Source organism: Gossypium arboreum, chromosome 2 (assembly GCF_025698485.1).
Source record: "Gossypium arboreum isolate Shixiya-1 chromosome 2, ASM2569848v2, whole genome shotgun sequence".
NCBI classification, from domain to species: Eukaryota; Viridiplantae; Streptophyta; class Magnoliopsida; order Malvales; family Malvaceae; genus Gossypium; species Gossypium arboreum.
The window spans coordinates 82,527,966-82,553,210 of record NC_069071.1 but is presented as its reverse complement, the minus strand read 5'-3'; the positions used below and the strand labels follow the sequence as shown (position 1 = coordinate 82,553,210).

General features: G+C 34.7%; 1 protein-coding gene across 2 annotated transcripts; it reads left to right on the top strand.

The window, feature by feature from the left end:
• Nucleotides 1-22,180: 22,180 nt before the first annotated feature.
• LOC108466493 (probable peroxygenase 5) lies at nucleotides 22,181-24,191 on the top strand. Of its 2 annotated transcripts, none has more exons than XM_017766858.2 (7): nucleotides 22,181-22,446; nucleotides 22,554-22,658; nucleotides 22,749-22,834; nucleotides 23,195-23,289; nucleotides 23,376-23,501; nucleotides 23,599-23,746; nucleotides 23,961-24,191. In XM_017766858.2, exons 1-6 carry the CDS (start codon nucleotides 22,410-22,412, stop codon nucleotides 23,741-23,743), a joined length of 594 nt encoding a protein of 197 aa, XP_017622347.1. In that variant the 5' UTR covers nucleotides 22,181-22,409; the 3' UTR covers nucleotides 23,744-23,746; nucleotides 23,961-24,191. The 2 variants fall into 2 exon arrangements, with proteins under 2 accessions (XP_017622347.1, XP_017622346.1); XM_017766857.2 differs by having other exon boundaries at nucleotides 22,539-22,658.
• The last annotated feature ends 1,054 nt before the right edge of the window (nucleotides 24,192-25,245 follow it).

Here is a 25,245-nt window from a genome sequence, read left to right as displayed (position 1 = left end):
TTAAGTTATATTTGTTTTAAGAGTTAAATACAATTTCATCATTTTAATAGTTTTTATCTTTTTAATTTTTAAAGGATTAAATTAAAATTTTATTATTTTGAGAGCCAAAGTATAATTTCACCATGTACTAACTTAAATTTTTTTATAAATTTTAAAGAATCAACCCATCCAATTCCCTTGACGTTGCCCTTGTTAATCTAACTATATTCAACAGTATATTTATTCATAAATGGATTAAGAATTTTATATTTAGTTTCACATTACAAATAAATAGATTTCTATATTTAATGTAACGAAATCTTAAAAAATTATTAATAACAAGGATGATTACACATCAGATTATCAACTCAATCATGTCCCTGATATATTATTCATAATGTTGTTTGTACTGTTGCAACATACTGTGCAACATTTAGCATAACCATAGTTTAAAACTAAAATATTGTGTTTTTATATTGTTTTAATATTTTCCATATTAATTAATTATGGACAACGAAAAGTTGATTGGAGAAATGTGAAGGCAAAGGACAACAACGCGTTTGGATTTTTTTGGGGAAGAGCATTTGTTTTGGGCGCTGTAAAGCAATTGCACTAATGAAGCCTTCCATTTTCTTTCCTGTGTTTGCATACGAGTAACTTCCTCATTTGTCGCTTCATATCAATATCTATGTCGTTTTATATCTGGAGACGGATTTAGGGGCTGACAGGGCCTACCTTTAAAATGGAAATTTTACAATTTTAATTTTTTAAAAGTTTAAAGTAATAAAATAAAATTTTCCTTTTAATTTTTCTAAAAATAATAAAATTTTAATTTAATTTTTAAAAATATAAAAAATAAAAATTTAATTTCGGCCCTAAAATTTTTTGCTACTTCGTCGTTGTTTATCTCAGTGATTCTCTCTCTTTCGTGTTATATCCACATGTATATAGAAATTGTTTAATTACACAAAAACAAAACTCATGCAGGGGCTTCCGGAACATATTATTTTGTTGTTTTCCAAGACTTAATATTTAGATTTTGAATTAATACAATTTTTTTCTTTGTGCTTACTAATGGAAATTTATATAGAGAGAGTAAAACTTGCTTATATACTTTTTTTTTCATTAAAGTCTTATGCTAAATGCATTCAGTATTTGAAATTAATAATTTAGAGTGACACTTATAATAAGATACTAAATAATCCTATATATAGCACTATTAATTTACAAATTAAACTTTAACTGTTACTATTAAGCAATCGAAAGGACGTGGATTTTAGCACATTTTTATGTATTTTTTAATTTAAAGATAGATGAGAGATGATAAATAAAAGTAAACATCCTATAAAAAGGAATTATTAATTTTGTTTTCGAATTTTCTAAATTCATTATTGGTAAATATGATAATAATTTATAGGTATAAATAAATCATATATGAAATTAAAAATATATATCAATGAAATCATGGAATGAAAATTATTTTATAATATTTTTCTTTTGATTTGGGAAAAAGATTAGGAAATTTGGTCTTTGAGCGTGAACAATTGTAATATTCTTGATAAACGAAAGAAATCATTGTAAAGAAAACACCCGTCTTTTTGGGGATTGTTAAGTTGCAAACAAAACAGAAGTCATCCCTAAAGGAAAATAAAATGTAGCGTGCACGAATCTGCATTAAATAGATTTCACAACCGAGTAAGATTAGATAATTTTGAAGGCAATCAAGCCACAATTTTTTTATACATGTAAGTATTTTATATATTGTTGGTGAACCTTTTAGATTATGCAAATGGGTTTAATATGAATGTTTGGATCACGTCTGCTTTGATTGTGGTACTCATCGGAAAAATCAGTGAAAAATAGCTATTGCAAGTATTGAAATATTTTAAATTTCTCTTAAAAATTAGATCGTTACCATCCAATCTTCTTTGTTAATCTCGACATCAATTTCCTAAAGTGTGGGCTCTATTCGCAACTCAATGAAAACTATTTGAACTTTCAAAGGCTAGAAATTGAAGATTTAATAGGAAAACTTACTCTCACTAGGAGAGTACATGCTAGGGTGGTATCACACCCTCTCGCGAATTAGGGTTTGCCGCCTTTACTTCTAAAGTCAGGCTTATTGGATCTCGTTATGTATTGGGTCAATTATATGTGTTATCCAATCTTTAAACCAACTAATATAATTTATCCGACCCAATAAATACATTTCATATGCCCAAAATATTATTTATTCATTTAATTAATTAAACTAATTAAATTTTTTCTCAATCCAATTCTAATTCTATTAAAGTCATGTCAATTTTATTGTACTAGGATTTATGAGTAAATTAATGAATTAACTTGTGCTCATGAAACTATGATGACTTAATTAATTTAATTTTCACTTGAACTTCAATTATTTAATTACAAAATAATTAAATAAAATTTGAAGAAATTAATTTAATTCTCTAGTCCTCTCTTATTTATAGTGAGAAAATACATTCAAGATGGATAATGATACATACGATCTATTTCTTTAGTTCGTTGTTTCATATTTCTATATCACTAATTCTACTGCAAACCATCAAGGTTATACTGAGCTAGCGGAGAGACCTATTGAGCATATATAATCAAGGATTAAATAATTTGTAATTAAGTTCTAACTCTTCATCTATTAGTTACAACATTAATTAGTCATGGAGTCTTTCCACTAAAGTACCATGACTTAGTTGTCCCTGTTATATATCATTACGAAAGCTACTATATCATGTCATCATCCAATGATCTTGTCATATGTATGTTACTCTCACAAGACATCCTTAGTCTCTTTGGAAAAAAACTCAGTCTCCGAATATGGTCATATTTTATCTCATGGTAACCATTACATATTCCTTTATGAAAAATTCAATTACTAATGTACAGTAATTAAGTCATTCGTCTTATAAAAAATGACTCGTGATCACATTACTTTTTTATCTATCATGTAAGTCCAATGAGAGGATATCATTTATCCTTTATTATATGAATTATACTATTGTAAGTGAAGTTAAGTCATGCAAAATTCGTATACCCAACTTACTAGCTTTCAACTCTATCACCAATTGAACTCAAACTTTTAATAAATTAAAGCATATAAATTACACCCACACATTCTAGCACTTACTCAAGATTGAGGTAAGTCACACTATGAATGTCACAAGTAAACAAATCGATAAACGGATTAGGATTTGCTTAATTTCGATTAGACTATGGACCTTTTAGATTATCTATCTAGTTAGCCACATTTATGTCTCTATCTTCTAGAAGTCATTTGCTTCGATACCAAGACAAGGTATCTCCTTAATCGGACCTGAAAGACAACATAATAGTCTTTTAATTAATTTCCTTAATTTCAATTAGACAATGAACCTTTTAGATTATCTAATAATATAAGTTGTCTTCTCACATTATGATTCGACCACATAATGAAACTCATTATTAGTTAAATGCTAGATAATCAATGAGTTAATATTTGTTTCGTATGCAAAAATTGTTGAGGACATTATATAACAATTAGTAATGATGATGAAATTTTATTAAATCATTTTTTCGAAAAATTACAAATACATATAGCACATAGAAAATATTACTGCACCAAGGGCACTAGATTCTAACTCTACTTATGACCATACTAAGGATATAAGCCCTAAGAATATTGTGTTGATTCTTGAGTCAGGTGATCAAAGCTTTGGAAATTCTGGCAATGATCTTGCAAGAGAAAATGTTGAAGCGATGCCTAAAAATGATTTTCAATTTGGTCCATAGAGGATGGTTGTGCATAGAAGGAAGGGCAATACTAACACTTAGAATGGACTAACAATTACAAAGAATGGAACAAGTGGTGAAGGCTCGAGGTTCATTGTGTTACCAGTGGAAGAATCGAAAGAATCTGATGATGTTGTTGAGCCTAAGTCAAATAACGATGTTGGTTCAGTGTTTAAGTCATCTTTACAAGTGAAAATGGCTTTAAAGGGATGGCAAAATGTTCTAGCCAAGGACCAGTGTTCTGTGATGTTACTAATTTTAGCCTGAATACTGATATGCTTTATTCACATTTCAATTCTATTGGAGTTGATAAGGTGTTCTTTATTTTTAAGAATTTGGGTGCTCCTAAACCTACTCATAATAAAGGAAACATAATAGTTGTTATTAACTTGATAACAGTTGAGTGTATCAAGCCACCTCTAGAATTGACCATCCGCTGGATGTGATGTTAATAATTAAAGGTAATACCAAGTTAGTGGGTTGAGCTGTCTTATGACTTTCCTACTGATTTAGTTATGGTTTCGGCTGATAAAGGTCTAGGTTTTCTAGTGCAACTAGCTTATGTGTTAGGACGACATGTTGATAGTATGGACGTGCGTGACCTACCTTCTAACGTTGCATGCATGTAAAATGTAATGGAAATGACCTTTGTAGTTTCTATTATAGAGGAAGCTAATTAATGTTGCCTTTTTTTTCATGCTTCTTATCATGAAGATTGTATTGAGAATGTGAGAGGTACGAGTAGGATAAATTTTCTAAGGAACGTTATGGAACTAGTCAGGCTTCATAAACTAGATATTATTGGTATTCTAGAAACATGTGTTTGTAAAGACAAAGTAGATTGCATGATTCCTTATATTGGTTTAATTAGATGGAAAATCAGTGAAGGTTCTGGCTTTGTAGGAGGCATTTGTCTGTTATGAATGATCAAACAGTTAATGTAAGTGTAGAAGAAACTTTGTCTCAATTTATTTTCATATACTGTAATGTGATGAGGTGTGCATTTTACTTTCGTTGTTGCATAGGAGAGCCCTGCCTTGACCCAGAGGGAACAACTTTGGAATGAGCTAAATGAAGTGTGCATCCATCACTCAGGGCCATAGTTAATTAAAGGTGACTTCAATGAAATTGTCTCTTCTTCTAAGAAGTTGAACTTTAGAAACTCTGAATGTTGTGATGGACGAAAATGCAAGAATTTTCACTGGCTTGTGAATTTATTGACCTTGGTTTTGTTGGACCGTGATTCACTTGGTGTAAATCCCCAAATAATTTGACTTCTATAAAAGAGAAATTAGATAAGATGTATAGTAACTCTTGTTAGAAGGTTTTCTTTCCTAATTCCATTGTCAAGCTTCTCTCTTGAATGCAGTTGGACCACTTCCTAATTTTGCTTGATTTGGATGGCATTGCTTTTGCACCCCATAGTTATCAGCCTTTTTTATTTTAAGTTGTTTGACTTCACTATTCGAATTTCAAGAATATTATTAGTGCAAGTTGGAATGCTTCGCACAACTCGATGATAGAGAGGTAAAAAATTCTTGCAAATGTATTTTTGCATTTGAATCATAGTGTTTTAGTAATATTTTCTACAAGAAAAAAAAACTATTCTTGCTCATTTCGGTGGGATCCAATAGGCAAGGCATTGTAAGAATAAGTCTTTATCCATCTACTAGAATTAAAATTACAACATGATTAAAAGGATGTGTTAGCTCAAAATGAGTTTCTTTGGTTTTAGAAAGCAAGAATAGAGCAAATGCAATCAAGTGATAGGAACACATCTTACTTTCACACATTGCTTTTGTTAAAAGGAATTAGAGGAAATTTGGGCTTTTAAAAATAATAATAGCAATTAGATCAACTCCTAATAGGAATTGAAGTGAATGGATGTATTACATTTTAAATCTTTGCATATTGATGCTTTATCTATTAGTAGAAAGTCTGATATTTCTATCTTATTTTCATGCATTGGCTAGAGTTATTTTGAAAAGATGCATCAATTTGTTAGTATTGATTAACTAGAATGTGCAGTCTTCAGTATGGATGCATAAAAGCTCTGGGTTCAGATGGGTTTCAGGTTGTGTTTTTACAAAAGAATTGGGAGATCGTCAAGAAAGATGTTGCGGGTATGGTTTGAAGCTCTTTTGCTAATGGGGAGATGCCTAGTGATATTAATGGGACTCTTATTATTATTCATAAGGTAAGTGATTTCACTTCTGTAAATCAACTATGTCGAATTATTTTGTGCAACGTAATTTATAAAATTATTTCTAAGATTATTGTGAGGAAACTGAAGAAAGTTTTACCTTTCCTTAATAACACCAAATCATTGTAGCTTTGTTTCAAGTGGTCAAATTTGGGATAATATCGTGATTGTTTACAAGATATTGCATTCCTTTAGAAACAAAAGTGGGCGACTAGAGCTATGATATAGAAAATAGATATTGAAAAAGCTTATGATAAGATGAATTGGAATTTTCTATTGGAGACACTTATGGAAATTAACCTCAATAGTATTTTCCTTTCCTTGATTATGAGTTGTACTCGCTTCACATATTTTAAGGTTCTATGGAATGAGGAGATGTCTAATCCTTTTCAACCATTTAAAGTTATCTATCAAGGTAATCCCTTCTTTTCATATTTATTTATGTTAGGCATGGAAAGATTGTTGCATCTAATTCAAAGTCGAATTGCCTCTAAAGCCTGAAAGTCAATTAAGTTGAGCCATCAAGGTTCATTAATATCTCATTTATTCTTTTTTTGATAACCTTGTGTTATTTACTTGTATTGGTGAAAACAAAAATGTGATTGTGAAGAATTTCCTTGAATATTTCATTCAATGGTCAAGCCAAACGGTCAACCTCAATAAATAAAAAATCTGGCTAAAATAAATGTAATTGATCAATAGGCTAAGGATATTAGCACTCTTTTAGGTATTCCATTAACGAAATACTTGGTAGAGGATCTTGGTATGCCTCTCATTTATAGACGTGTGATGAAAAAGATGTATCAGCATCTTATGGAGAAGATGCAAGATAGATTCACCAGTTGGAAGATCAATCTTTTGTCTTTTGCAGGTGTAGTTTGCTTATTAAGGCTTTGGCTAATTTGATACCCTTCTACACTATACAGATGTGTGAGTGTAAGAATAAGTTATGTTGTGGTTTATTGTGGGGTTCTACTATGCATAAACAAAAGATTCATTTGGTTAATTAAGAGACTGTTTAGAAGACGAAGTATGTTGAGGGACTAGGATTTCATATGATGTGGGATTGGAGCTTTCTTTTCTTTACTGAGTTACAATGGAGATTATTGACCAATGATTTTAGTTTATGGATGTGAATACTTTGTACTAAATATATCTTGAATACAGAGTTCAGGTCTTATGCTTCCAAAGGAAATATATCACACACTTAGCATAATATCCTTGTGGGTCGTGAGTTACTTGAGTGAGGTATGCGTTGGAGGATTGGAAATGTCCAAGTGGCTTACTTTTGGATTGATAATTGGCTTTAGATTGGTCCTCTTATTTCCTTATGTAACTGACCTTCCCCAAACAAAGATAGAACACTGTATTATGAGTATTTGCACAATAATAACTAGGACTTTCAACATCTGAGTCTTTATATAAATGAAGATATATTAAAAATCTTGAATGAATCACTCTCTTCTTATATTGTTCTTATCATGATGAATTGGTCTAGGGTATGTCTTCAAATGGTGCTTTCACTATAGCACCCCGATTTTTGGGCCTGGAAGTATTGGGCCTTGAATCTGGGTTCGGGTAGAAGACGGCCCAAATAATTTGGATGTTATTATTATTACTATTTCGTATGTTTAGTTTAGTAATTAAATAAATTACGAAGGGTTTATGGTGTGGGAAAAAGTCCGGGGCTCGGCCCATAGCTTTAGCAAAATTCTTAAATTTTGCCTCTTAAGGGAATTTGGGCAGTAGGACTTATTAATAATTTGGGCTAAGTTTTAGCACAAACAAGCTTCTGGCCCAGTGGCTAAGCACGCCAGGAGGGCATGGGAGGTGCTTGGGTTCAAGGCACGGCACGCACAAATGGTTGTTTTTTTTTTAGTATTCAGGTTGTGGTTAAAATAGGGGCTAAGAGGAGTTGCGAGCATAATCCAACACAAGGAGTGCCCGTGGCGCAGTGGCAGCAACATGTTGGGTACGCGGAGAGGGCGCAAGTTCGAGTCCTTGCGTGGCGAATTCTATTTTATTTGTTTTAAAGCGGGCCAGAATTGAAGCAGCTAAGGGTTGTAAATTAATTGTGAGAGGGTCATGTCATGAAAGGAACTTCGGTGCAATGGTAAGCAGCGTATGTGTGTGTTTAGAAGGTCGCAAGTTCGAGATGTATAGCAGGCAAAATTTCCTTTTTATTTCGCAAGTAACCGAGGCTTCAGCAGGAATAGATTAAGATTAATTGTGATCCTATTATGGTGTAAAGGAAAGCTATGTGCAGTGGCCAGCAGCAGGATGTGGAGCGCAGAGATAGGATGAGGTCTGGAGTTCGAGCTACTATGCGCACGAAGGACCAATTTTGCTACTCACGTGGGGAAGAGTTAGAGTTTTACTGAAACTCTCCTAGCAGCGGCTTGAGTCGGTCAAGCGGTGGACTACTACTGATGGTGCAAGGAATTTGGATGGGATTTAAATTAGTGGTGGCTGAAATTTAGGAGCAAAACATGGAATTTGAACTTGGGAAGGATTTTATGCCGAAATAGGACTCATGGTAGTACCAATTCGGCTATAGGTAATTAAATGCCAAAAAAGCTCTTAAAATTTTGGCTTGTATGGGTTGTTTTTCTTATTTGTTTAGTTTTGGGTATTTTTAAGTGTTAGTCGATTTAGGTTGGGGCCATTCACATCTATTATTATTTTTGAGATCGACCTTCATTCTTTTTGTTCATCTTTTCTTCACCAAGCTTAATCTTCTACTCCTACTTATAAGTCCTTTCTCTTACCGAATATAGAGACTTTTCTCCGTGCCAAAAGCCGAACCTCACAACTCTCTTATCTTTCTACCGACATCTCCCCTCTACTTCACAAACTTCTATTCTCCATCTCGTTTCTTCAAAAGTCGAATCACCTAGATCTATTCTCTATTCGTATTTTGGGTTAGATCTGCAACAAATCTAGAATAGGAAGGTACTTGGGAACATTTTTGGCAGGTAAATCTTTGGTAAGTGCTCGAAATCCCTTCTCTATCCATTATTTGGTGATTTAAAGAAAAGCTGAAAACCTCTATATGCAAAGGGTGCCTGTCGACTAAACCAAAAGGGTTTAGTGGTGTTATTTGATTTATTTTGCTCTAGTGTGGATTAAAGGCTACTAATCGATATCTTGGATAATTGGAACGACTAGATTTAGATCTAGTCCATATTCCGGCAAAGGTAAGAACTTTAGTGCCTAAGGTGTTAATGGTCGATTATTGGTAAGGGGATTTGTATATAAGTTGTTATGGATTCATAGTTTAACGTGTTAGTAACTGATTGTAGGCAACTCGTGTGTGGAACTCGCCAATGTATCGTTACAGAACAGGTGTGTAAACGACACCCACTTATCGACTAGATCGGCAAAAGTCAAAAAGTCGAAATGCCGAAAAGCCGGCATTATGTGAACTTGCAAGCGTGCGAGCGCTCGTGAGATGGTTTGGTTGTTAATTTTGGTAATCACAAGCGGTATGATTGCAGAGTGCGCAATTTTGTGCACTTCGATATATTTGAGCTTAATGGGCCGAAATCGGGTTAATGGGCCAACGGGCCCAATTCGGTAAAAACGCTCGGTAAGTGTTTCTGTTAATGTGTTAATGGCTGTAATATGAGTGTAAACCCTAAAATAGTTAAATTTACTAAAATACCTCTAAGTATGAAAATTACATTATACCCCTAGGTGCAAAATTACCATTATACCCCTAGGGTTAATTTTGACTGAAATGTATGATATTCTGATTCTGTTTGTTGTATACCATGACATGTATATCTGTTGCATGGGATATGGGTTATATTGATGGAGGAAGCATTCTGGTGGCTCTGCCACAAATATCTGATCTGGTGGCTCTGCCACAAATATCTGTTTCTGGTGGCTCTACCACAATATTTGTATCTGGTGACTCTGTCACAATATCTGTTTTGGCATCCATGCTGCAAATTTTGTGACGTGTAGCGAATGAGTGGGTCAAGTAGTCCCCCACATGGTGTAAGGTTGGCAAGGGGGTGTATACGGATGGATATGGGTTGGGTTTTCTACATACAATATATATCTGTTCTATTTCTGTTATGGGCCAATGGGCTTCATTTTGAATTCTGTGTAGGGCTAAGGCCCAACTTAATCTATTTCTGTGGTTTGAACTGATTTGGACTATGGTTGGGTTATTTTACACACTGAGTTTTCCAAACTCACCCCTTAATTTTATCCGTGCAGGTAACCCCCAACCATAGCGGACTTAGAGCTGAGAGGGATACAGAGTAGCCACATGTTTTGCAAGCTCAATTTTCTTCTTATGACTGGATTAGTTTCATTTACTTTAATTGCTTTGGGTTTTAAGTTATAATAAGGTCGCTTTAATTATTTTTAATTGCTTTAGTATTATTATTAGCTTAGGCAAGTTATGGATTTAAATGTGTGAAATTGAATAGCTCTAGGACGCATTTTTAAAAGAGATTACCTGATTTCAAAATATCGTGAAACAAGACAAAGCTTCCAAAATGAAAACGTTTTCAAAAATTAATAAGTGTTTTCAAAGGCTTAAAATGAAATGGTTTTTCCTGAACAATCATTCAGTTAAAGTGTGGCAATGGTTGTGTGCATGTCTAGGAGTGGGTCCGTGGAGAGCTTGGTACTTACGCAGTCTAATAGACTCACCTCCTCTTTTTCCGGCATCTTACCTGGTGCACAACTTCCATTCACTTTAATCTATAACGAAAATACCCTTAAATCACTAAGAAAGATTTTAGATAAGACATGACCTATACAGTAACGCTTCAATGCGACACACCGGATTCGGCCGTAACATCTGGGCCAAGTTTGGGGTGTTACATTCACTCTTAACTTGGATTATGAGTTGCTTATTAACAATGATAGTAACCTCTACAAACTTTCCAAGCTTATTTGGAAGCTTCTATGCTCGCCTAAGATACAACACATTCTTTGGTTAGCTTGGAAAAATAAGCTTATGGCCAATGAAATCCATAAGTTTCTAGGTTCACAACTGATGAGAATTTTCACATATGTGGTGTAGTTGTGGAGAATATCATGTACATCATAAGGGATTTTCATACAACTAGAGGTTTGGGAGTTTTTTCTTGGGGGGAATCGAAGCCAATCTTGTTTATGAATGATTATGTATATTAGTTGTTTATTAATATTGGAATGCATGGGAAGATGAAGGTGTTGATTATTCTATACTATTCTCATATGTCTGTTGGCATTTATGGAAATAAAGGAATGAGTTTCAATTCATTGGGAAAATTTTCCATATTAATATGAAATTTTCTAGTATTTATCATTACTTGTATAAGCTAGATAGGGTGATTATGCTTCCTTACATGAATCCAAAAACCGAAATTATCTTAAGATGGAAGAAGCCACTAATCAGGTAGTAAAGTTGAACATTGATGGTAGTTGTAATGTTTAAGAGTGACTTACTGGCACATAGGGGGTTTTGGTCATTGGGTTGGTGGCTTTCAAGACTTTGGTGGAAAATGCTCCATTGAATTTGTTTAGCTTTCAGGGACCTTTTTAGGGGATTTAGATGACTTGGGTTAAGGGATATATACATGTGATTGTTGAAACTGATTCTCTAACATCAATAATATGATCGAAAATGGAGTTGCATTGCTAATGTTATAAAAGATTTAATATAGTGTGATTGGCATTGTGAGTTGTGCTCTGCTCCTCGATAGAGGAATTATATGGTTGACTGGACGGAAAAGGCAAGCTAGAGAATTAGGGAAAGAATATGATTCCTAGGCCATCTTCTTCAAGATGCTTTACAATTGTCGAAAGTTGATATGGAAGGCATTGCCTTCTAAGAATGGTTCATACAATTTAAGTTCTAAGGTTGTTGGCCTATTTTGTAACAAAAAAAAAAAAAACCCTTATTAACAATTTATTAAATTATCTTATTTTTTATTTTCTATAAAATTATTTTTCTTCAATATAAATATAAAATATGATAAAAAACACATTAAACATATTTAATAGGAAATATTTAAGACATATATCACATATTGGTATCAACCAGACCCTAACTTTAGAAATTACCAAATACCTAATTGTTACGGATAAGCCCGAATAAACGACGAACAAGAAAAGTAAAGAAGTTCAAACACACAAATATTTATGTATAAAAACTCCTCCATTGAATAGGATAAAAAAACCATGGGGAAAATGAGGCTTCACTAATGAGCAAACAAACAAAGAGTACAAGATGGAAAATTCAGAACAAACCCTAACCCTAAAACAAAACTCTCTAGCTAAAACACAAAATTCCCTTAAAGCTTTCTTAGAACTCTCTCTTAATCTTCTCTCAAAATATGATGTTATGAAGATGTATACTCTAGGGTTACTAAGACTCTTTTTATAAGCTAATATTAGAATTCTAATCATACTAAAATATCTATGGTGTAATCAAAGTTTAATTGGGAAAAGTAACCCTATTGAGATTCTAATTATGTGGTTGCTTTAAGTTAGATTTTGTCGCATTGTCGTGACGTCCCAAGCTCCTCATGATGATGTCGTCTCTTATTTTCCATTTTTTCAAACATTGTCGTATCATTACGACATCGAGTGATTTCTCATCGCAAAAACGTCGCCCTTACTTTGACTTTGGTTTGACCAAAAAATGCGAGACACACTCCACAAATCTCCACCTTGACTCGTGTTTTAACATTACTTATTTGTCAGGCTCCATCATGAGCCTAACTCGATGTTTACAAGATACTGACCAAGTCTAAACAGTTCTTGAACTTGGAAACTGGAAGTCTTTTTTTTTTCAAAACGGTCATAACTTTCTTGCCCATATGACCAAGTTACATATGCGACAAACGAGTTAACTCCAACTCTATAATAGACGAGGAAATTGTTGCTGCACTAGTCACTGTTTAACCCTACAGAATATATATACTGTCGATTTTATGACCTTTCATCAAAGTGAGAGCTCCATGAGATACCTTAATTTTGCTTGATTCAATGACGGTTCTGCAATTCTTTGAGTCTAACTTACCCAGGGAGTTGAGGTTTTTCTTTAAATCAAGCACATGTCTGACATTTGACCATGTCCTGACAATTTCATCGTGTATCTTGATCTAAACAGTACCAATATCGATTATTTTACAAGGTGAATTATTCCCCATGAGCACAACTCCACCTTCAACTAGACTATATGTGGAGAACCAATCCTTGTTGGGACACATATGGTAACAACACCCTGAATCCAGGATCTACTCAAACGTAAGCTTAGACCTTTTGGTCATAGACACCAACAACCAATCATCACCTTTCTCCTCGACCACACTAGCATTGACTACTACTCTATCGTTGCTCTCAACAGTCCGCTTGTTCGTATTTTTCCACTTATAACACACTGCCTTAATGTGACTTAACTTCTTGCAGTAGCTACATGTCTTGTCTCGATTCCTAGACTTCGATCAAGTACTACTTCTCGAAACAAAAACTGAAGCTTGCTCATCTGATTTTCTCTTTGAACCTAACTCATTGTCAAGTTTGTCTTTGTTCAACAAGTTTCTTTTCATATCCTCGAACGAGAGCTTTTCTCTACCATAAATCAAAGTCTCTCTAAAAGACTTATATGAAAGGAGCAAAGAGAAAACTAATAGCATAGCCCGATCACCATCATCTATATTAGTATCAATATTCTTTATATGATTTAATAGAAAAACAAATTCACTTATGTGAGCCCTAATGGACGCACCTTCGGGTATACGGAATGTGTATAGGTGTTGTTTTAACATCAATCTAATAGCTAGAGACTTTTTCATGTAAAGGGTTTCTAAATTCTTCCATAAGGCAAATGTCATTTTTTCCATAAGCACCTCCTGCAACACATTGTTCGTGTGACACAACTGGACTGCAAACAAAGCCTACTCATCAAGTTCATCCCATTCCGATTTATTCGAATTCGTGGGCTTCTGCTATGTAACAACCTTCTTTAGGTCGTTCTGAAATAGTATTTTAGGTATCCAAACTTGCCATAAACCAAAATTTTTGAACCCATTAAACCTCTTGTAATGCCCCAAAAATCCCGAAATCCCGAACTTTCTTTGTTTTCAGTTTTGATAAAAATTGTGTTTTATGTTCCTAGCCATATGATAATTATAGTAGGTATTAATTATGGTTTGAGTTCGAACCTAGGGGTAAATGAAATTATAGTTTAATTATTAAAAGAACCTTGTTGGCAAGTAGTTGGGCTTTTAAATAAAGATAGGGAAAAATGGCATCAAAAAGCCTTGTGGAAGAGTGGCTAAGTGACGCCACTTGGAGTGTAGGAAGGTGGCGTTAGTGGCTAGCAAGGAGATCCAAGGTTCGAATCCTAGTTTAGTATTTTTAGAAGTTTAATTTTGGCCTTCTAAAAGGATGGAAGTGACGTGAAGATGGACTCCAAGGAGAGTGATTAGAAGAGAAATTTGAGGAAATGATCAAGGGGTTATCAGGGAGAAAAACAAGGAGATGAGAAGTGAGGAGCAAGTGGAGCTGAAATGGGAACTTGGGCTTGAGGAATTCGGCCATAAAGATTATAAATAGGTGTCGAATGCAAGGGTATTAGGCAAATGCCGAAATCTTTTTCACCTTGCTACTGGAAACCCTTTTCGCTTCAAGATCCAAGAAGCCGAAAACCCTTTTGTTTTTCTTTCTTTCTATCGATTTCTTCTTCTACTCTTCTTCTTTAATCTATGCTAAATATACCTTATTCACCATACTAAGTTTGGAAGCCGAATCTTCCAGGGCAGAATAACCTTTGACCGAATCTAGTGTAAGTGTTGCTCTTCCGGTCGATTTTTGCTAAGGTATCGATTATTGTTCCTCACTTCTTCCAATCGATTTTTGGGTAGGAATAGGTATTGAACTTCAGTTTTTGGATCCTTGCCGATTTGCTCTTTAAGTGAGAGATGTTGGTAAGTACTTTTAATCTTAGTTGGCCGAGTGGTCATAGTTAAGGTAAGGGGACTTGTGTTGGATACGAGTCACCTATTATTCTAGTTTTAATAGTTAAGATTGATGCAGATCTAGAAGTTGATCGTGGTTAGTAACTAAAGAAGGGGTTGTTATACTTGGCGCGCAAGGTAAGGTGAAAGGTGAGGTTTCAGTTTTAGTAAAAATATGTATCAAGCATGCAATTAATTGTAGGATGATATCGTTTGTAGCTTGATGACTAAGGGAATCGCAGCACGCTTGCTTACCAGGTGTATACATACATTGCACACATAAGTAGACCGGTAAAAGCCGAAAAGCTAAAATACCAAAATCTGAAATGTCGAAAAGCTGAAAGTTTGGGTGCGGTAGTCTTGCGAGTGCGCGAACACTCGTAAGGAGGAAACCAATGGGCTGTCTAAGGCCCATGGGTGATTTCATGGACTTGGGCTATGATTTGGCCAACCAGGCTAGAATAGACTTGATGGGCTCGATGGGCTGTTGGGCTCATAATAGGCAAATTTTGATAATTGATGCTATGTAATAGAAAATTTGTGTGTGAGCATGAATATAAGGTGATTTGGGCCTAACGGGCCATATAAAGGTGATTTGGGCCTAATGGCCATATGAATATGAATTGGGTCTGATGGGCCATATGAATGAGATGGGCCAAGTGGGCCATATGCATGTATGTAGGGGTTTTGGGCCTAGTATATGATAACTACATAAAACTTTACTAATATATTGCGACCGTGGACAAGTCATAGGGTTAAGGTGTGGCAACGAGTATATGCATGTCTTGGATTAGATCTAGGGAGAGCTTGGTACTTAAGCGGTCTTAATGACTCACCTCCTTTTCTCTAGAATCTACCTGGTGCATAGTATTCGTTCATCTTAGCTCACGGGATTTGTTAACGGGCCAAGGTAAGTGAAAACTGTAATAAAGGGAAAATTATTGAAATGCCCCTAAGGGCAGAAATAACCAAAATACCCCTAGGTGTTAAATGTAAGTTTTATGGATGTGACATGCATACATATGATATTCTGCTTAGGTTGTATATGGGTTGGGAATTATGGAATGGAGGAAGTATATGAGGATCGCATGGTTGCTTGACAATCGTGGATCCACCGACGGTTTTTAAAGTCCAATAAGTAAATGAAGGTAGTTCCACAACCGGGCTACCATTGATGTGTCGATTGGGTGGGTCGATATTTATATCCTTACATGGTGTGACGGGGGACAGAGCTTGTGTATAGTGGATGGATTATTGGGATGGAATTGCATTGCATGTTTGATGTGTAATGATTTTTAAATGCTTGCTTTTCGTCTAGGGTTGTACACACTGAGTTTGCGAAAACTCAACCCCCTCTTTTATTTTATTTTCAAGTGATGCTCAGTAGAAGGTTCGATGTTTGGAGGGACTCTGGGTGGCCAGCTAGCAAGATAATTTGGACTTGTTTTTTTTAAAAAAAAAGCGTATAAGTTTCTATTTTATTAAGTACTATTCAAATTAGATTGTAATAGGGCTACCATTTTGTTATTATTTGGATTATTATTTCTATGTGATGTAATTATAAGAAGTTGAACATGGTTCCTTAAACTATAGTATGTCTTTTCTACGTTTTCGCAACTAAATTTTTAAGTAATATGTTTTCATCAAATTTTATGTTTTAAACAAGTGATTGAAAGAAGTTTATTTTTAATATTTTATTTTATTTTAAGAAGGATTTTCAATGAAAACTCGATTTTTGCTAAAACACTTTAATTTGACACGCTGAATTTGGCCATAATGACTGTGCCGGGTTTGAGGTGTTATATTTAGTAGTATCAGAGCCCAAGTTGCAAAACGTGGGCTATGAAGTGGGCCTTATTACTTGATTTCTTTTTGTGTTTTAAAAAAATTTACAATGACTTGGAAAAGGAGAAGTCTTGTTGAGCGGCACACCAAGTCTCCAACGTCGAGCCAAGTAAGTACTTTTATTCTTAAATTTGTTTAAATTATTATACAATAGATAGTTAGAGGGCTACTTTAGATTATTTTGTTAAAGTGGAACTGAAGCTCGTAGGACCCTAAAACTGTAGAGGATTTTCGAAAACAATATTCTCTTTAAATACTTTCATAAAACATCGGGTTAATTATTAAAACTAACTAAAAATTCATAAAAATTTTAATCCAAAAAATACGTGAACCGATGATGAGTGCTAGAAGAGGTGCGAGAGGCCGCAGCCGAGGCCGCGAAAGTGTGAGGGCTGAATTGTTGGCATCGGGCCATATGCCTAATGTTGGAGTAGAAGAGGCTCCGGCCTCACTCGTGGCTAAGAATGGATAGTACGATTGGGCTGCAGGGATGATGCATTGTCACAGGCAATGCTTAGGATTTTGGAGAGGGTCACTGGGCCCAATAATGGCACGGGAAATCTAGGGTCCATTCTGGAGCGACTTCGATCAAATGGGCTGAGATTTTTAAGGGCGTGGCTTGTGTGGCTCCTAATGCGGCAGAATATTGGTTGGAGGCCATGGAAAGGATAATGGAGGACTTGGACTGCTCACCGGAACAAAAGCTAAAAGGGGCAATATTACTGCTTAGGGAAGAAGCCTACCAGTGGTGGTTGACAGTGAAAGAGGCACCCAACTGGAGCGGGTTACTTGGGAGTTTTTCACAGCTGCATTCCAAGGGAAGTATGTAGGAGCGGGTTATGTAGATGCTAGAAGGAAAGATTTCTAAAACTTGACCCAGTGAAACAAATCGGTGGCAGAGTATGAGGCGAAATTTCTACACCTTAGTAGGTATGTAAGAGTTATGGTGGCAACGAACTATGAGCGTTGTGCTAGGTTTGAGGATAGAATAAGAGATAGATTCAGGGTTTTGATACCACAAAGGGAATGAGTTTTCTCGGAGTTGGTGGAGAAAGTAAAGATAGTGGAGGAGGTGAAGCGCACAGAGCGCCGAAATTGAGAAAAAGAAAGGGGTAAGAGTAAAAGGGAGGCTGAGACTCCTGGTGTTGGACAGATACCTAGGGTTAGGGCCAGATAGAGCAGGGCCCCTTGCTGTTAATCCAAGAGTGCCACTTTGTGCTGATTGTGGGAAAGGTCATGTAGGCGAGTGTTGGAAGAGGACGGGAGCTTGTCCAGCTTGTGGATCTATGGAGCATAGGATCAGAAATTGCCCTAGAATGTCAGCTCAGGTGCCAGTCGTGGACCGAGGTGGTGTACAGCCACCGAGGGGTGGTCAGCTACCACCGAGAGGCCGTGATCAGGCCAGGGGTGGAAACGGTTTGGGTTGTGGAGCACCAGGCAAGGTACTGGTCATGCTGAGGCGAGGCAGCTAGCTTTGGTCTATGCAGCACGTCGTCAAGAGGATGGAGATGCTCCAGAGGTGAATAATGGTACGTACTTACCCATAGTGTGCTATTTACCTAAGTTAGAATTAGAGTGCGCAGTGAAAGTGTGGTGTGGTAGTCTGTGTTAGTAATTGGAAATTTCGAGGACGAAATTTCTTTTAGGGGTAGAGTTGTAACACCCTAAAAATTTTGAAACCTAAAAATCCCGAAATCCTGAACTTTTTTTGTTTTCGATTTTGATAAAAATTGTGTTTTATGTTCCTAGCCATGTGATAATTATAGAAGGTCTTAATTAAGGTTTGAGTTCGAACCTAGGGGTAAATGAAATTATAGTTTAATTATTAAAAGGACCCTATTCGCAAGTAGTTGGGCTTTAAAATAAAGATAGGAAAAAATGGCATCAAAAGCCTTGTGGAAGAGTGGCTAAATGACGCCACTTAGAGTGTAGGGAGGTGGCGTTAGTGGCTAGCAAGGAGATCCAAGGTTTGAATCCTAGTTTAGTATTTTTAGAAGTTTAATTTTGGCCTTCTAGAAGGATGGAACTGGCGTGAAAATGGACTCCAAGGGGAGTGATCAAAAGAGAAATTTGAGGAAAGGATCAAGGGTTTATTAGGGAGAAAAACGAGGAGATGAGAAGTGAGGAGCAAGTGGAGCAGAAATGGGAACTTGGGCTTGAGGAATTTGGCCATAAAGGTTATAAATAGGTGCCGAATGCAAAGGTATTAGGCTAATGCCGAAATCTTTTTCACCTTGCTACCAAAAACCATTTTCGCTTCAAGATCCAAAAAGTCGAAAACCCTTTTGTTTTTCTTTTTTTCTGCCGATTTCTTCTTCTACTCTTCTTCTTTAATCTGTGCCAAATATACCTTATTCACCATACTAAGTTTGGAAGCCGAATCTTCCAAGGGCTGAATACTCTTTAATCGAATCTAGTGTAAGTGTTGCTCTTCCGGTCGATTTTTGCTCACTTCTTCCAATCGGTTTTTTTGGTAGGAATAGGTATCGAATTTTAGTTTTTGGATCCCTGCCAATTTGCTCTTCAGGTGAGAGACGTTGGTAAGTACTCTTAATCTTAGTTGGTCGAATGGTCATAGTTAAGGTAAGGGGACTTGTGTTGGATACGAGTCACCTATTATTTTGGTTTTAATAGTTAAGATTGATGTAGATCTAGGAGTTGATTGTGGTTAGTGATTAAAGAAGGGGTTGTTATACTTGTCGCGCAAGGTAAGGTGAAAGGTGAGGTTTCAGTTTTAGTAAAAATATGTATTAAGCATGCGATTAATTGTAGGATGATATCATTTGTAGGTTGGTGACTAAGGGAATCGCAACACGCTTGCTTACCAAGTGTGTAGATACATTGCACACACAAGTAGATCGGCAAAAGCCAAAAAGCCAAAATGCCGAATAGTCAAAATGTCGAAAAGCCGAAAGTTTGGCCGCGGTAGTCTTGTAAGTGCGCGAACATTTATGAGGAGGAAACCAATAGGTTGTCTGAGGCCCATGGACGATTCCATGAACTTGGACTGTGATCTAGCCAACCGGGCCAGAATAGGCTTAATAGGCCCGATGGGCTGTTAGGCCCATAATAGGAAAATTTTGATAATTGATGCTATGCGTGAGCATGAATATAAGGTGATTTGGGCCTAACGGGCCATATAAAGGTGATTTGGGCCTAATGGGCATGTGAATATGAATTGGGCCTAATGGGCCATATGAATGAGATGGGCCAAGTGGGCCATATGCACGTATGTAGGGGTTTTGGGGCCTAGTATATGATAACTACATAAAAAATAACTAATATATTGCGACCGTGGGCAAGTCATAGGGTTAAGGTGTGGCAACAGGTATATGCATGTCTAGGATTGGATCTAGGGAGAGCTTGGTACTCAAGCGGTCTTAATGACTCACCTTCTCTTCTTTGGAATCCTACTTGGTGCATAGTATTTGCTCATCTTAGCTCACGGGATTTGTTAATGGGCCAAGGTAAGTGAAAATTGTAATAAACGGAAAATTACCGAAATGCCTCTAAGGGCGAAAATGACCAAAATACCCCTAGGTGTTAAATGTAAGTTTTATGGATGTGACTTGCATACATATGATATTCTGCTTAGGTTGCATATGGGTTGGGAATTATGGAACGGAGGAAGTATATGAGGATTGCATGGTTGCTTGACAATCTTAGATCCACCGATGGCTTTTAAAGCCCAATAAGTAAATGAAGGTAGTTCCGCAACCGGGCTACCATTGATGTGTCGGTTGGGTGGGTCAATATTTATATCCCTACATAGTGTGACGGGGGATGGAGCTAGTGTGTAGCGATGGATTATTGGGATGGGATTGCATTGCATGTTTGATGTGTAATGATTTTTGAATGCTTGCTTTTCGTCAAGGGTTGTACACACTGAGTTTGCAAAAACTCACCCCCCTTTTTTTATTTTATTTTCAGGTGATGCTCAGTAGAAGGTTCGATGTTTGGAGGGATTCTGGGTGGCCAGCTAGCAAGATAATTTGGACTTTTAAAAAAAAAAGAATATAAGTTTCTATTTTATTAAGTACTATTCGAATCAGATTGTAATAGGGCTTCCATTTTGTTATTATTTGGATTATTATTTCTATGTGCTGTAATTATAAGAAGTTGAACATGGTTCCTTAAACTATAGTATGTCTTTTCTACGTTTCCACAACTAAATTTTTAAGTGACATGTTTTCATCAAACAAGTTATTGAAAGAAGTTTATTTTTAATATTTTTTTTTATTTTAAGAAGGGTTTTCAATGAAAACATGGTTTTCGCTAAAACACTTCAATGTGACACGCCAAATTCGGCCATAACTTCCGAGCCAGATTTAGGGTGTTACACCTCTTGATCTCAAATCTCATTGTCGCCATCTCTCAATGGGTTGATTGTGGATTTTTAACCAAGCTTTGATACTAGTTTGTTAGGGATAAACCCGATTAAATGACAAATAAGAAAAGTAGAGAAGATCAAACACACAAATATTTACGTGAAAAATCTCCTCCAATAAAAAGGATAAAAAACCATTGGCAAAAGGAGATTTCACTAATGAGCAAACAAACGAAGAGTACAAGATGTAGAAATTCTAAACAAACCCTAACCCTAGAAACAAAAACTCTCTGGCTAAAACACAAAATTCCCTTAAAGCTTTCTCAAAACTCTCTTTTGATCTTCTCTCAAAATTTGATGTTATGAAGATGTATATTCTAGGGTTACTAAAGCCCTTTTTATAGACTAATATTAGAGTTTTAATCATACTAAAATATCTTCGGTATAATCAGAGTCTAACTAGGAAAATGAACACTACTGAGAGTCTAATTATGTGGTTGCTTTAAGTTAGAATTCGTCTCGTCATCACACATCCCAGGCTCCTCATCATGACGTTGCCTTTGCTTTGCCTCTATTTCAAACGTTGTCGCGTCTTTGTGATGTCATGTGATTCTTCTTCACTACATCGCCTTTGCTTTTACTATGGTTTGACCAAAAAATACGAGACACACTTCACACTAATCATTTTACAAAATAATAAATATACTATGAGTTTTCTTATAATTCTATATAAAATTTAAAATATATATTAAGATTTAAACTCAATACACTATAATCTTTAATATTATAACATTCATTTCAACCAAAACCTCATTTATTTTTTATATTTTTTGCATAAATATATTTGTTAGATGAAAAAAATTAACCCATACGATAGTGACATAATTTAATTTATATTTAAAATTTTGATGCCTTTAATAATTTTAATCTATTTATATACCTAAATATTAAATAAAATTTTCAAGAAACTTTAAAAAAAAGGCTGAGGGCATTTTGCTTTTGTTTATTTATTTATTTATTTATTTTTCTTTTGACCGAATAACCAATCTTGATCATCGGTCATCCATTCAAGTATAAATGTCCGTTAGGCCTAACTTGAGCTTTCATTGTAATAAGCTTTTCGTCACTGCATCAACAAACAATAAAAGCAGAGCAATTTATTCTACAGTTGAAAGTGGTTTCTTCCTTTCGTATATTATTTCTTTTGAAAAGTTGTGTTATCACTTCTTATCGTTTTTTTTTTCTCTTCATATCTTCCAAATATCTCCCATCTCCCAATCCTATTGTTGATTTGATCCAAATGGCTTCTTCTATGCCACCAGAAGCTATTCTAGAAGGTATGTTTATATATATATTCAGCTCTTTTTCTTCATGAAATTGGCAGATTTTTTTTAATGGTAAGAAAATGTGAATACACACACATATATAGGAGTTGGTGATGCAGGGGCAGCTAAGCCTAGTGGTTCTGAACAAAGCGTTCTGGAAAAGCATGTTGCATTCTTTGACAGAAACCATGATGGCATCGTTTATCCATGGGAGACTTTTGAAGGTTCCTTCTTTTTTAACTTTCATGGGGTTTATTAGTTTTATGTGGGTTGTTTTTGTTTTCTTTATTTAACGATTAATTAAAGTTAAACAGGTTTTCGAGCAATCGGGGCAGGTTATCTCTTGTCCATGACCGGTGCTTTCCTCATTCACTTTGCTCTCAGTAGCAAAACTCGCCCTGTAAATTCCTCTTCCACTTATTCTTTTATTCCTCGTCTTTTCTGTTTTTTCCCCCTTAATTAAATGTAGTAAGAAGCTTATTAATTAACAATTTTTTTTATTTGTTTTGTTTTGCATATTAAACTTTGTTTAGTGCTTGAAGAAATAGGTGCCTTGTATGTCTCAAACAGGCATTTATTAGAAGGAGAACAAACAAAGAGACATACATCATGTCTTTGTCGTTGGTGAAACGGATGATATTTCGTTAGTTTTGTTAGCATTGAAAGGACCAACTTCCTTTTTTATTTTTATTTTTTCAAGAAATGAGAAGACAAACAAGGATGTTAAGTAATAAGTTGTTCCGCAATCTAATATATGCAGGGGAAATATCCTTCTCCATTCTTTCCAATTGAGGTTAAAAACATCCACCTAGCTAAACATGGCAGTGACTCTGGTGTATATGACAGTGATGGAAGGTAAATCAACCCATTTGAATGACAGATTTAAGCTATCTTAATTAATGGATGATGTAATCATAAAAAAATTTGGGTTGATATGGTAGATTTGTATCATTGAAGTTTGAAGAAATCTTCAGAAAGTTCGCCCGTACCCATGGCAATGCCTTAACATCTGGTGAACTCATGGCAATGCTCAAGGCCAACAGGGAACCGCAGGATTACAAAGGATGGTAATCATTTTAATTATTTCCTTTCTTCTAATAGTGTTAGTGTATATATGTTGCCAAAAAGGGGTATAAATTTCGAATCTCAATATACACATTGCAGGATTGGTAGTTGGACGGAATGGATGACATTATACAATCTTTGCAAGGACAACGATGGATTATTGAGGAAAGAAATAGTTAAAGGCGTTTATGACGGAAGCTTGTTCGAACGCATGGAGAGGGACAGAAAACCTCACAGAAAATAAAGCGTAATGATCTAGCCTCCCCACCTTGAAACCGATTTCAAAAACAAAAATTTAACTTAATGGATGAAGATTTCCGAGTTTTTTTTTTTTTTTTCCATCCCTATCTCTTTTTGATTTAATTAATTAATTATTTTTGAGAATCAAAATATGCAAATTAAAAGTTTGAAGCAAATTGTTTGAAGAATAAGTTATAGTTGTATTACTGTTTGTGATGCAGTTGGATATAAAGGAATGCGCCATTCAGATGTTGGGTCTGATCAGATTCAATTGAGTTTGATTGGTTGAGCCTTGTTGAGAAGATATGATTTGTAAACTTATAATTGAATTTTAATTTGTGTTCATGGTTTCGAATGTATAACGGTAGAAACAAATATATCTGCCTATTCATTCATGTTTCACATATTTATTCTATTTCTTATAAAAATAAGTATGAATTACAATAGTCAAATTTACACTTTTAGCTATGTTTTAATACTTTGTTGGTTTGGGTTGGATTAGATGTATTCTACAGGTCGAAATTTGAAATTTCACTTAACATCTAAAAGAATTTGAAGTAAAAAACAGTGTGCATAGAAAAACACATAATATTTTATCTGTTCTTTTAATTTTATAAAAAAATATGTTAACTTTTTATTTAAGTTTTTTTCTTTTTAACCATTAAACTTGGGTTGTTTGTTAATTCACTTCAAAATGAATAAAAATTTAATATTTCTTAACTTTTTGATGTGATAACATGTAGATTGCTACGCTAATGCTACATGTAATTAATTTTAAAATTTTTAAAAATTTAAAAATATATATAAATTAGTTTTAAAATTAAAATTATTTAAAAATACAAATTATAAATATATTTTAAATTTTAAAAATTAATTAATTGCTAACAAAGCATATACTTGCCAATCCACATGTATGCCACGACAGTAAAGTTAACAAATGTTAATTTTTTCATCTATTTTTGGGGTGATTTGAAAAAAATAATGTAAGTTCAATGGCTAAAAGAAACGAAAATTAAACGAAGTACCTTTTTTTATAAAATTAAAAGGTTAAATAAGACATTATGCTTAAAAGTATTATATTTATTAAAAACATGGATTGAGCTTTGACTCCAAATTTTTGGCTTGTGCTCAACTTAACTTGTTTCCTAATTACGTAATATGTTATATTATTTTATTTTTACATATTAGGTAATTACGTAAAATTAAATTTATAATAATATATTTACTATAATGTAAACATTAAAAATATATTAAGTTGTCTATATTTATTTATTTTTAAATATTAAATATTAATTAAAAATGGCATAAAGTTTTGTAAATATATATCACCAAACTAAAATGAGTACGGATTAATCATTTACAATTATGAGTGGGCTTAAAACAAATTTGGATTAGTCATTTACAAATATGGGCAAATTAGGACAAATTTTGAGACCATATTTTAAACTAAGGTTGTGTTTGTTTCACTAAAAACAACTTTTGAAAAATGATTTCTAGAAAAGTTAT